General features: G+C 42.2%; 1 protein-coding gene across 4 annotated transcripts in view; it reads right to left on the minus strand.

Moving 5' to 3' along the window:
- The window catches only part of LOC105470284 (poly(ADP-ribose) polymerase family member 15), a 60,844-nt gene that overhangs the window by 26,194 nt on the left and 20,164 nt on the right, over positions 1 to 14,486 (minus strand). For 2 of the 4 annotated variants that reach the window (XM_011722109.3, XM_011722108.3), the window contains exons 2-5: positions 9,949 to 10,065; positions 5,272 to 5,508; positions 2,737 to 2,964; positions 124 to 202 (exon numbers count right to left, since the gene is read on the minus strand). In XM_011722109.3, coding sequence (XP_011720411.2) covers positions 124 to 202; positions 2,737 to 2,964; positions 5,272 to 5,508; positions 9,949 to 10,065 — 661 coding nt within the window. The remainder of the gene's footprint in view (positions 1 to 123; positions 203 to 2,736; positions 2,965 to 5,271; positions 5,509 to 9,948; positions 10,066 to 14,486) is intronic. The other 2 variants (XM_011722110.3, XM_011722114.2) reach the window with 2 other exon arrangements.

Raw genomic sequence — 14,486 nt, forward strand, 5'->3', positions numbered from 1 at the left:
TCCTCTATCACAGATTTGTTCTTCATGTGAATTAGCTTTGCCTCCTTCTATTGGACTTCAACTACCACTGAAGAGTTGCTCAGCAAAAGGAAATATTTCCTTAGCAGAATGACTTTACCAGACCTTGGGTATCTCCAGCTGTGGGAATCTTGGCCTTGTCGGGATTTATTCTTGACCATTTAGTGAATTCATCTAAAAATGCCTGGAAATAGAAATAGTTACTGACCACAACAATGTTGTGTAAAAATATTAATCCAATTCTTTGGAGCATTGATCATCCAATATCAAAGAGTTGATGACAATAGTTCTCAAAAGATTTCCTCTTCCTTCAGAGACTTCTTAAAGGACTGCAGCTCAACCTAGGAATTTTCTCAGCAAATAGCAGTGCTGATTTACTTTACCCTGGGAGTAATCTAACACTGTCCAGGCAAGTATGTCAGCAGGGGTGCTGACTCTGGCTCTGTAGGAAGTCACATGCCTTTTTTGTGACCACTATCAGTTATCCCTCCTCTTTTGAAACTCCATAATTCTAATCTCCTACATCCAATGTGCTGAGGGCAGTGTAGAGCATTTGTAGGTGAGCGGGGTCAGGGCAACAACGTTCCTTGGCATCTCTGGCTGTTAGGTACATTCTGGGGGTGATTAACAACAAACACATACAGTATGCTTCATCTCTTATGTCCAGCCAAAGCCTCCTGAATGAAAACATGAAAATTCACAGTAGAAAACCTCAGACACTGAAGTTTTGTTTAGAAATGAAAAAACAAAAAGGCATTTGGGTCATGTGAGTGATAAAACTGAGCAATGGGTGACAGAGTAGAGTTATAAAGTTTCACTGGGGTTGTATTCATCCATTTTCTTTCTTTTCAGGTATCTTTGGGACTCTTTCTACTTTTTTTCTCTTTCTTTCTCTTTTCTTTCTTTCTTTCTTTTCTTTTTCTTTCTCTCTCTCTGTCTCTCTCTCTCTCTCTCTTTCTTTCTTTCTTTCTTTCTCTTTTTCTTTTTGGACAGGGTCTCATTCTGTTGCCCAGGTTGGACTACAGTGGCATGATCTTGGCTCACTGCAGCCTCAACTCCCTGGACTCAACTGATCCTCCCACCTCAGCCTCCCAAGTAGCTAGGACTACAGATGTGCACCACCATGCCTGGCTAATGTTTTGTATTTTTGGCAGAGATGAGGTTTTGCCATGTTGCCCAGGCTGGTTTTGAACTCCTGGGCTCAAGCAATCCCCCTGCCTCAGCCTCCCAAAGTGCTGGGACGGGACTACAGGCGTGAGCCTGTACCAGTCCATGTTTCTAATTCTTGGTTAACAATGAAATTTGGGGCAGTTACTTTCCAGATTGCTACTGGAGATGTCACCCCAGTAAAGGGCAGATGTTATTATGAACTCAACAAGGACACATATATCATGAATATTTTGCTAATAATAATTTACCCCAGTTTATCTTTGAGCAAGAAAATATGTCTCTGGATATTTTATATTTACTGGGGGAAAGAAAACTAAGAACCTTTGGGGCTAAATGTTATTTTTTAAACTGTTATTATTATTTCCGATGGATAAATTTACTTACAAACTACATCATGCAATACTTTGGAGTGTTTCTGGGGAATTTTGGGAAACATCTCTGGAAAGACCACACTTCCATCCAGAATGGGTAAGAATAACTAAGAACTTAAAAAACAAAATTATCTTTGATCCTGTTTAAGTGGTGATGTTAGTAAGTTGTAGCAATTTCCTGTCAGTCCTTAAAGTCAGGTAATGACTACAACCAGTTTTGGGGGTTTTCTATGTGCTAGATATCATGCAAAACACTTCAAATACACCCCTTTTAATAGTTAGAACAACTCCAAAAGGTGCTATTATCACACTCATCTTACACTTGATAAAACTGAGATTCAGGCTGGGCGCGGTGGCTCACGCCTGTAATCCCAGCACTTCAGGAGGCCAAGGTGGGTGGATCACCTGAGGTCAGGACCAGCCTGGCCAACATGGAGAAACTCCGTCTCTACTAATAATACAAAAATTAGCCAAGCGTGGTAGCACATGCCTGTAATCCCAGCTACGAGGGAGGCTGAGATGGGAGGATTGCTTGAGTCCAGGAGGCGGAGGCTGCAGTGAGCCGAGATGGTGCCACTGCACTCCAGCCTGGGTAACAGAGCAAGGCTCTGTCTGGAAAAAAAAAAAAAAAAAAAGCTGAGATTCAGAGAGGTATGTCACCCAACTTTTAAATGGCAAAACTGAGATTAAACCTAGGTATACCATTCTTCTAATGTCAGTGGGAACTACTTAGTGTGCTTTGACTGCTTCTCCACTGCTGAATATGGTGCTGCTATTTCTAGTTCGTAGACACTCACAGACTTGTATAGACTGGTCTATTCTATCCAAATAACTAAATCTTTGAGGCTTCTCTTATTCTGCCCTTTCCCCATAGATAAAGCCATGACTTAGCTTTCATATAGTCAGTGTTAAAATGTCAAGGCCGTTTTTATGCCAATAACTTTCCACTTCTTTCTAAGAATGTATTTATTATCGATTAGCTTGTCTGTTGATGAACTGTCTAGGAACATGAGTTATCAGTGTTGGCTCATAGTTAAGTCATATGGCAACCTCCCATTAGCAACTATCACTTATGGGCACAGGAGTAGAAAACACAGTTATTCCTAGATCTATAAAAACATCTGAATGCTCTTGGGTTCACTTGCCAGAATTAAGCAGATAGGATATGTAAACATACCTGACGGCCTTCATCGTCATTTGTATATACCAGAAAGTGGACTTCTTGTAAAGGTTTAGTTATCGGCCTTGCGCTGCTACTGTATTCGAACACTTCTGAAAGGATTAGTTTAGCAAAAACAGCTTTGGGAAACCGCAAATTTCCTGTTCCAATCATGGGAAATGTGATTGATGAGAAAGATAGCACTTCTACAGTTGTCAAACATTTCTTGACTATATTTGCCATGATCTGAAATGTGCAAAGTATATTTACATAAGTTAGGGCTTAAGTTGGTGGAAAACAAAGAGTTGTGGTCCCAGTAACTCTGACAAGGACCTCTCGCTATTGTTGGCTTAATCAGGGCCTGAGAAGTCAGAAAGAGGAAACAAAAACAGGGCAGAGTACTTTCCAGAGAGAGTCACACTCATTCAGGAGAGGCGGGTCCACAGTGTGGGAATGGCTGCATAAAAATGGTACCTCAATGCAACTAAAAGTGGTGTTTATGAAGAATCTTTAACAACATGCAGTATTTATGTTAAGTTTTTTAAAAAAAAAAAAAAAACCAAAAACTGTATTGGCCGGGTGCGGTGGCGGGCGCAGTGACTCCCAGCACTTTGGGAGGCTGAGGCAGGTAGATCACGAGGTCAGGAGATCGAGACCATCCTCGCTAACATGGTGAAACCCCATCTCTACTAAAAATACAAAAACAAAATTAGCCAGGCTTGGTGGCATGTGCCTGTAGTCCCAGTTACTTGGGAGGCTGAGGCAGGAGAATGGCGTGAACCTGGCAGGCAGAGCTGGCAGTGAGCCAAGATCATGCCACTGTACTCCAGCTCCAGCCTGGGTGACAGAGCAAGACTCCGTCTCAAAAACAAAAACAAAAAACGGTATTTAAAAATGTTTAAAGAGAATATTGGGCCAAAAGAAGAAGAAGAAAAAAAAGATAATATTGGGCCTAACACGGTGGTTCACACCTATAATCCCAACACTTTGGGGGGCTGTGGTGGGCAGATAGCTTGAGCCCTTGAGTTCAAGACCAGCCTGGGCAACATGGTGAAACCCCATCTTTACAAAAACACAAAAATTAGCCAGGGATGGTGATGTGTGCCTGTTGTCCCAGCTACTGGGGAGGCTGAGGTAGGAGGATCACCTGAGCCCAGGAGGCAGAGGTTGCAGTGAGGTAAGATTGCGCCACTGCACTCCAGCCTGGGCGACAGAGTGAGACCCTGTTTCATTAAAAAACAAAAAAAGAGAGAGAGAGAGAATCTCAACTAAGAAATAAATATGCTGTCCAGTTGCAGTGGCTCACGCCTGTAATCCCAACACTTTGGGAGGATGAAGCAGGCAGATCACCTGAGGTCAGGAGTTCAAGACCAGCCTGACCAACATGGAGAAACCCCATCTCTACTACAAATACAAAATTAGCCAGGTGTAGGGGCGCATGCCTATAATCCTAGCTACTTGGGAGGCTGAGGCAGGAGAATTGCAAGAACCCGGGAGGCAGAGGCTGCAGTGAACCAAGATCGTGCCATTGCACTCCAGCCTGGGCAACAAGAGCAAAACTCCATCTCAAAAAATAAATAAATAAATATGCATGAAGTCATAAAGTTGACTTGAAGGAAATATAGTAAAATGTTAACTAAAGTTACCTCTTAAGGCCAGGCACAGTAGTAGCTCATGCCTGTAATCCTGGCACTTTGGGAGGTCGAGGCGGGTGGATCACTTGAGGTCAGGAGTTTGAGACCAGCCTGGCTAACATGGTGAAACCCCGTCTCTACTAAAAATACAAAAATTAGCTAGGCCTGGTGGTGGGTGCCTGTAATCCCAGCTACTCAGGAGGCTGAAGCAGGAGAATCACTTGAACCCAGGAGGCAGAGCGGAAGTTGCAATGAGCTGAGATGGCGCCACTGCACTCCAGCCTGGGTGACAGAGCAAAACTCTGTCTCAAAAAGAAGAAGAAAACAGTTATCTCTTGATGGTTGGATTATTATTTTTATTGTCTTTTTGTACTTTTCTATATTTTCCACAATGTAATTGTATTACTTTTTTATATTCTGAAAATAAGTTGGGAAATTAAAGTGGGAGTGGAGGTGGGAATGATGTTATCGAAAGGGCACTGACTCTTTTATTCTTCACCACAGTGCTGGGCACACCTCTTTGCTATACTGAAAGATTATTACATTACATCTTAGACACCCCTCCTGTAGAATCCCAGTGACTGTTGCTACTTCCAAGGGTCAATTACTCGGAAATAACTGGTAGTTGTGATGGATTCTCCATGGAATGTAATAAAGATTGCAATAGACAGACAGGGTTCAATCAATACAGGGTTTCACAGCCTAGGGCAGACACTTCATTGTTGTGGGGACTGGTGTGTGCATCATAGGATATTTGGCAGCATCCCTCGCTTCTACTCACTAGATGCCAGTAGCAGTTGTAACAACCCAACTGTCCTCTGTAGGGCAAAATTGCCTCCCTTCAGCACAGATCTACACCACACCAGAAGAAGATTCCCAAAGCTACCAAGTGAGGTGGAGAATTAAGAGCGTTCCCTACCTGCCAAGAAGTCCCCGCTCCATTATTCCAATCTGGAGCCACGGCATGGAGCACAGCTTTGCAGTCCAGATTGCAGCCACTTGTCATGAATACGTTACCCACTTTTTCCTCTGTTTCCCGCCTGCTGTCATCTAACTGTTTCTGGAGCATGGGACCAGCTTTCTGCAAAAATGCCCGAGATAGTGGTCCTCCTCCAAGCTGAAGATTCATGGGAACAGTGTTGACAATGACATCAGCCTTAACGAAAAAAGCAACAGTTAAGAGATTGAGTCAATAATACATAATGACTGAGCACCTGTAAATTTACTGAGTATTATGGGCTAATGTACGGATATGTTTTGCCTGTCATACTAACATGTCATCCCCACCCTCGAGGAGCTTACAGTCTATTGTTAGCACTGAAACACCATGATGAGGTCATTTCTAAAACTTAGACATTAAGGAAATATATTTACCACTGCTGTGAAATCAAACATAATGAGTCAGAGTAGAGCTATGAAAATGAGTCAGAGACCAGAGGCAGAGAGTCAAAGACTGAGAGAGAGAAATGGAGAAAGAAGAAAAGTGAAAGTGAAAAACAGAGACAGAGACAGAGAGAAACAAAAACACAGAAAGATTGAGACAGAGAGACGGGAAGGGAGAAAGAATTGCTCTTAGGCTGGCAGGAACTGAGAATATTTATTTTGAATTTAACAATATACCAAAAGAAAGACTAGGTCGATGTGAAGGAGGATATGGTCGACCCTGAAGGCCTTGGCAAAGGAAAATCACTAAGGTGAGGGTAGGCAGTATCCATTCTAGCCTGTCCAGGGATATCGAGTTCTCCAATGTCAATGCTAAGGCTGTTCATTTGGTGAAATGAGGGTCATAGCCTAATGCCATGAGATGTTACATATTCAGCCCGTAACTCCTATTAGTCAGATTTTGTGTTCACCAGAAACCTTCTGATTCCCTGGTAATTTGGGAGTAGGAGGAGACAAACACCCTCATGATGTGGCTTTTTTTTAATTTTAATTTTTATTTATTTATTTACTTTTTTGAGACACAGTTTCGATCTGTTCCCCAGGCTGGAGTGCAGTGGCATAATCTTGGCTCGCTGCAGCCTCTACCTCCCAGGTTCAAGCAATTCTCGTGCCTCAGCCTCCCAAGTAGTGGGGATTACAGGCATGTGCCAGCATGCCTGGCTGATATTTGTATTATTAGTAGAGATGGGGTTTCGCCATGTTGGCCAGGCTGGTCTTGAACTCCTGACCTCAAGTGACCTGCCCACCTTGGCCTCCCAAAGCATTGGGATTCCTGGAGTGAGCCCAGCCTGATCATGTGGATTTTGGTTGTCCTGGTTCTTTGGGGACTCTTCTTCATGGTAAATTAAAAGATGTCTATGTCTCTGCGACATATAATAGGTTATATTTCTCAACTTAATAATTAGCTTTCTTGGGTCCACTCATATAATGTTAGTTAGCATATGCGCTATTATATGAAGTTAGCATAAACCAATGTCAAGATCCGAGAAGCCCCCTGCAGAGACAAGAATGAGCAAGCCATCCAAGAAACACAACAAAACAAAACAAAATTGATCTAGCCCATGCTCTCCTCACTCCCACTTGCAGTTTCACTCTCTGTTTACTGATTCCTACACAGTTTGGGGAAGCAATATATTAACATGTAAAAAAATAGGCCAGGCGTAGTGGTTGACGCCTGTAATCCCAGCATTTTGGGAGGACGAGGCAGGAGGATTGCTTGAACCCAGGAGGTCAAGACCAGCCTGAGCAACACAGTGAGACCTTGTCTCTACAATTAAAAAAAGAGGAAAATTAGCTAGTGGCCTGTATTCCCAGCTACTTGGAAAACTGAGGTGGGAGGATTGCTTGAGCCTAGGACATTGAGACTGCAGTGAACCGTGACTGTGCCACTGCACTCCAGCCTAGGTGACAAGGCCAGACTCTATCTGGAAAAAACGAACAATGGAAAAAGTAACCTTGTCATAACGTTTAAATCAATTCAAAATAATCAAAAGACATGGTTAAATATACAAATATTAGTTGGTATAGAATTTCAAAAAAGATAGGAAAATATTTAGATTGGAATAGTGAGTGAAGACCTTTTAAAGGGGATAAGAATTTGAGATAGGCCTTGAAGAATGGCTGTAATTGGGTCAGGTAGAAAGAAGGCAGCAAGGCATTCAAGGTGTGTGGAATAGGCTTGTGACCGGGTGTGGTGGCTCACACCTGTCATCCCAGCACTTTGGGAGGCCAAGGCAGGCAGATCACATGAAGTCAGGAGTTCGAGACCAGTCTGGCCAACATGGCAAAACCTGGTCTCCACTAAAAATACACAAATTAGCTGGGCGTGGTGGTGGGTGCCTGTAATCCCAGCTGCTTGGGAGGCTGAGGCAGGAGAATCACTTGAACCCAGGAGGCGGAGGTTTTAGTGAGCCGAGATCACACCACTGTACTCCAGCCTGGGCGACAGAGCGAGACTCAGTCTCAAAAAAAAAAAAAAAAAAAAAGAAAAGAAAAGAAAAGAAAAAGAAAAAAAGAAAGCATAGGATTGTGAAAGATCAGAAAGTAGTTCAAATTTAGCTGAAGCAGAGGTTCAATAGTGAGAAGAGGGGCTGGGAAGAGATTTAGGGCCAGACGATGGAATACTTGGAAAGTCACACTTTTTTGGACTTTGCCCTATAGGTAGAAGGAAGACACCAAAGATGTATGTGCAGAGAAGTACCTGCTAAAATAATGTTTTTGGAATATATATCAAACAGCAATGTGGAGGACAGATTAAAGAGTGACAAGGAGGTCAGGGTAGTACTGAGGCGTGATTGGGGGTTGGGAATGGTGTGTACTGAAATGTGTATTGTAGACAATAGCAATGAAAAGGAAAGGCATGTACATGAGATATTTTGAAAGAGGGCTTATTAGGGTTTGGAAACTAACTGGATAGGAGAAAGAATTCAGAGAAGAAAGATAAAGTGAATTCCAAAGTTTATACAGCACCACCCAATGGTAAGAATGGTAAATCCCAATATGAGTTGACATGAAATTTATAATCAACTCGGAGGACTGCATAGTGAAAAGACCTTGGTTTCTTTATCTATAAAATGTGGGCAAGTCATATATATCTTAATTAGGTTGTAGTACTAATTGAGTAAGGTAACGTATAAAGTGGACCATCATAAGGGGATAATGATAATAGCTATCATTTTTTTGAGTCCTTTCTATGTGCAAGGCAGGGGATAAGTGCTTTATATGAGTTATTTCATTTTAAGCCTCATAACAACCTCATATCATCATCATCCATATTTATAGATAAGAACTCTGAGACATAAGATGGATATTGACCAAAATCAGTGGCTGTTGAGTGGTGGAGCAGTATTTGAACCCTGCCAGAACGGACTTTAGAGTTCGTCTACTTACTCACCACACTATGCCTACGCCTAGAGTGAAAAATAAATTTACTGTACTTTTATATCATCCAGTTCTTCTGGTCATATTACTCACCAATCACTCTCATAATACTCAGTTGCACAGCTCACTATTACCAGTAGCCATGGCAATTATCTTTCTCATTGCAAACAAAATAATTACAATTCCAGTTTTATAAGTAAGTCTCTTGAGTTTGATTAGTGCGAGTCAGATCAATTCTGTGTAAAATGGTAAGATGCAACTTCTAAACGTGCTGATTTGAGGACAAAGTCCTGAACCCACGTGACAGAGGACTCCAAAAACTCTAGAGAACATGAAGAAAGCAGCTGGTTGCCTCCCCTCTGCCATCCCATTAACTACAGTAAATGCAAAGAATATTTCCAGTGGCTCCTAATCCAGAAGAGTCTCCCAGTTTCTCAGCAGAGTTCTCTTTCTGTTAGTCCTGCATGTCTGCCATCTGAGGTAAACATCAGGTGTCCAAATGGTGGGGCTATAGAATTCTAAGAAGCATCTGGACCAGTGATTCTCAGCCCTAGCTGCATAAGATAATCACTTGGAATGCTTTCAAAAACTATTGTCACCTACACCACATCCCTGACCAATTAAAGTCAGGATCTCTAGGGGTGAGGCCTGGGAGTCTGTATTTTTAAAAGGTCCCCCAGATGATTATGATCTGCAGCCAGGATTGAGCATGATGGATGTCAACTATAGGAGGATTATAGGGCCTGAATCTTCTGTTAATTGGTGATTCCAAGGAAGAGGAAGCAGTAGGAGAGGAGGGATAGGCAGCAGCCAGGGTGAGGATTTAGCACCTCTTCTGGTAACCTTTATCCCTCCTCGTTCTTCCTGTGCTTCTGCAAAGTGCTCAGGCAGAAGCAAAGGTGTGTTTGTGAAGGGTGATTCTATACTGTGGTGTACACATATCTTCCTCAATAATGCTGACTGGCGCAGGAGAGAAAAATAGAACTGGGTTGAGAGTAAGTCAAGATCAGTTACAGAGAAATAAGAGATGGATCTGCAAACTCTTGTTTGTGGTTAAACTTGAACCCCTCCACATGAGTACATGTGGAAGAATATAGGGGATGGTAAGTGTATTTCTGCATAAACTTTAAGTGGGTTTAACTTCTCAAATTTATCTTTGATATCTTTAATCTTTGATTAAGACAAAGAACAAGTTAAATCATGGAACAAGTCACAGAACAAGTTAATTAGATCCCATTGTTCCTTGGTAGATTTATTAAATGGCATCACCTACCCAGATATATAGAACATCTCCACTTATCAACTTGAGATTCAGACCTTCTTTGGTTTGGATTGAAGCTACAACATTCCTGATTGAAAGGCAATCTTTCTTGCTGAACTCGTCTCTGGACTGTGGAGAAAACAGTAAAGCATTACCAGCAATGCCAATTTCAAGACTTCCCTTAGGCCAGGTGCAGTGGCTCAGGTCTGTAATCCCAGCACTTTGGAAGACTAGGTGGGAGAATCACTTGAGCCCAGGGGTTCAAGAACAGCCTGGGCAACATATTGAGACCCTATCTCTACAAAAAATAAATTTAAAAAATTAGCCAGGCTCAGTGGCATGTGCCTGTAGTCCCCACTACTCAGGAGGCTGAGATAGGAGGATTGCTTGAGCCCAGGAGATCAAGGTGGCGGTAAGCCATTATGGCACCACTGCATTCCAGCCTGGGTAATAAAGTGAGGACCTGTCTCAAAAAAATGAAAAATAAATAAATAAACTTTCCTTATAGGTGTTCGTACGGAAAATAACTATTACATTTCACAGAATTCTCTAAACTCATAACTCGGCTCTGGGATTTAAAAGCAGATAGTTTATTATTATAATGTTTGAACATCAATTGTATTTAATATCCCAAATGCCAGTGAGCTTTTTTACTTATCCCCCTAAGAATCCTAGCATAGCCAACCCTGTCTGTATTCCCCAGCCTTTACTGTTTAAATGCACCCTGGATATATTTCCAACTGTATTTCTTGCCTGGGGACTTTCTTTAGTGACAGACCTCATTTGGCTTGCTGGTGTAGCAGAGAGGAAGTGCAGGTATATTGAACCCCCCTCCACAATCCCCCACCACCAGCCCTCATCCAGTGGTGGACAGGAGCTGGTATAAATATATAGCAGCAACCTTGCCTCCCAGAGAGATTCACTGTGAGTTTCCCTAGTGGGATTAAGTGGGAGCTGATTTGATGATGTGCCCCATCGGTTTCCTTTACTTTCTTTCTTTTTTTGTTCTGAGACGGAGTGTTGTTCTGTCACCCAGGCTGGAGTACAGTGGCGTGATCTAGGCTCACTGCAACCTCCGCCTCCCAGGTTCAAGTGATTCTCCTGCCTCAGCCTCCCAAGTAACTGGGATTACAGGCATGCACCACCACACCCTGCTAATTTCTGTATTTTTTTTTTCTTTTCTTTTTGAAACAGAGTCTTGCACTGTCACCCAGGCTGGAGTACAGTGGCACGATCTCAGCTCACTGCAACCTCCGCCTCCCGGGTTCAAGCGATTCTCCTGCCTCAGCCTCCCAAGTAACTGGGATTACAGGCATGCACCACTACACCCAGATAATTTCTGTATTTTTTTTTTCTTTTTGAAACAAGAGTCTCGCACTATCACCCAGGCTGGAGTGCAATGGCGCGATTTCGGCTCACTGCAACCTCTGCTCCCGGGTTCAAGCGATTCTCCTGCCTCAACCTCCCGAGTAGCTGGGATTACAGGCACCTGCCACCACACCCGGCTAATTTTTGTATCTTTGCAAAGATACAAAAAATTATCTTTTTAATTGTTGGCCAGGCTGGTCTTGAACTCCTGACCTCATGATCTGCCCTCCTCAGCCTCCCAAAGTACTGGGATTACAGGTGTGAGTCACCACACCCAGCCCTAATTTCTGTATGTTTGTATCTTTAGTAGAGACAGAGTTTCACCATGTTGACCAGGCTGGTCTCAAACTCCTGACCTCAAGTGATCCACCCACCTCCACCTCCCAAAGTGCTGGGATTACAGGCATGAGCCACTGCGTCCAGCCTATTTCCTTTACTTTCTTAGTCAAATAAGTTGCACTTGAATCCTGTCTTAGGGTCCTCTTCAGGAGGCACTCAAACTAAGACATATCCCTGAGTACTCCATAATAATGCATTTGGAGTTTGACTATTAATCGATCATAGAATTTTAAAATTTAAAGGGTCATGACAGACCATCGAGGATAGAAACTTCATTGGCCTGAAAAGGAAACCAGTGTGCAGATGGCTGAAATCATTTGATCAAAATCAAACTACTAGCTAATGGAGGACACAGTACTTGAATCTGGTCTCTTGACACCCAGTTCAGTTCTACTCTTCATGGAATCTGAGCTTATCCACCTCATGGTATTTCTCACACAAATGGCAAAAATATAGTACATGTTACCCCTCTTGCACCTGTGACAGACATTACTAATCCATATCAGCATTCTTTTTCAATCAACCCAGATCTAGTCTCAATCTTCCTCAACAGAGCTCCAGGCAACAATTATCATTTGGTCAGAGGTAATCCATGAAACAAAACCTATTTTCCATGCCTGATCTCACTCAAAAAGGATATCAATTTTCTTTGTTTAAAATTGTTTTTGATTATTTTTCACTCTCTGCTTTGGCAGTGGGTTTCTGGGCAATACCTTCACTTGCTCAAGAATTTAATGATTTGTTACTCTTCTGCATGCATGCTGGCATGTTTGATGAAAGTTTTATCAGTGATCTCCCACCCTAAGAATTCTTTGGGTGAGAGTCTTTTAAAGCATCGATGTGAAGACTAGAAAATCTCCCAAAAGAACTAGCTACATTCTCAGTCACATTTTGGTTTTCCTTTTTGTTTTGGTTGGTGCTTTTTCTTATTGTCTTTAATTGTGTTACAACTCTTCACATCCTCCAGACAACCAATTATTATGACCATTTTCTTGAACATATCAAAATCAAAATCCTATCATCCTCTACACTGTTTTTTATGTCTTCCCGTACTGCTGGCTTCACATTGAATCTGATGACTTGATATTTAGACACAATGCAAGAGAATTTTTTAGAAACATGTTCTCTTCGGGTCTTGATGACATTGATTTTTTTCAGTCTTCCTTGAGTGAGCTGGGTGGTTGCAGACCTGTGTGTTACCTCCAACCCCTTGCGGCTGCCTTGGGGTCATGCTACCTCACAGTGACAACTTTTCATCTTGTGATTTGTCATTCTGATCAGGTGATGCATTTTAGGCAATAACTTCCACATGTGAGGATCCAGGGCCACCAGGAGTGCTGCTGGCAACTTTCTCAGAGACTTTTCCCCTTGATACAAGGCTGTGCCCAAAGACATAACACTGTGACACAGAAATGGGCCTTTCATTGAAGACCCAGGCTTTTTGCCCAAGTAGGTGTCCAGCACCAAAAATAAAAATAAAGGGTAGGCATCATTCAGACAAAACCAAATGGTAATTTTTAAAGAGTAAAAGGTACCTCTTGCACATAAATCCTGACACCATGAGACTGAAATAGAATGTCTTCCTAAAATGGCACGACTGTCAACAGCTCAGTGAGGGATGTGACATTTGTAAATGCAATGGAGGTAATCCTCATCTAATAGAACGGATCGATTCCATGCATGTTTACTTAGCCATAAAGTTTTATCATTTTGATCTGATTTTCCCATTGACATTTGTCATAATATTGAAAAGGTAATTCTTTTCCTGAAAAAGTGTTGCCCTTAGAGATTCAATAAATACAAGCAACAATGCATAAGCAATTCAAAATAACCTATTTGAAGTAGGGTCATTAGTACTTTTGAAAAGAATGGTTATAACAGTCAAAAATATTAGAAACAGTTGTGTGCTATAATCGAAAGAAGTCATAAAATTAGGTCAGATTCCCTAGCAACAGAGCCTGAGTTTGGGATTCATGTGCAAGTAATCTACAATTGCATAAGGTTGTGCCCTCAGGAGAAACCTGTAGGAAGTGAGAGATGAAGATAGAGAAGGGGAAGAAGCTAAGCTAGAATATGTTTTTAGGTGTACCCTGGTGTCTGCCTGATCTCCCAGGGAGCTCTGGAATATATAACTTCCATAACAGCATTTGTCCCTCCTAGGGGCAAGGGAGCTCAGTTCCTCTACCTCCATACCAGTCAGTTATTGTCTACAGACCATCTGATCAGGAGATGAATGTCAATTCCCAGGCACCTCCGGGAGAGGCACCCTTCAGTCTCCCAAAGGCAATCCCCTGGGGAAAGAATCTAAGTGTGAGTCCTTAACAGTAATACAGTCAATAAGCAGTTGGCTTATGAATGCACCTGATAAGTAAAAGAGACCAAGCCCAGGGCATCTGGAGAGGCACAAAAGAAAAGAAAGACCACTAAGGAAAGTCCAAAGAATAACTGCACAAGTTTGAGAGAAAGAGAACGTGACTCAGCAGCTAAGTCATATAAAAATGTCTAAGGGATCCTGATGGGCAGTAAACTCAGTACGAATTAACAGTAATGTAGCTCTGTTTAAGAAAGAAAAAAAACAGGCTGCCAAATGCTGGCAAGGATGTGGAGCAGTGGGAACGCTCATTCATTGCTGGTGGGAATGCAAAATGCTACAGCCACTTTGGAAGACAGGCAGTTTTTTACAAAACTAAACATACTCTTCCCATATGATTCAGCAATTGCATTACTTGGTATTTACCCAAATAAACTGAAAACTTTTGTTCACACAAAACCTGCACATGAATGTTTCTGGAAGCAATATAACTTTATTCATAACTACCAAAACCAAGATGTCCTTCTGTAAG

This window comes from Macaca nemestrina, chromosome 2 (genome assembly GCF_043159975.1).
Source record: "Macaca nemestrina isolate mMacNem1 chromosome 2, mMacNem.hap1, whole genome shotgun sequence".
NCBI lineage: Eukaryota > Metazoa > Chordata > Mammalia > Primates > Cercopithecidae > Macaca > Macaca nemestrina.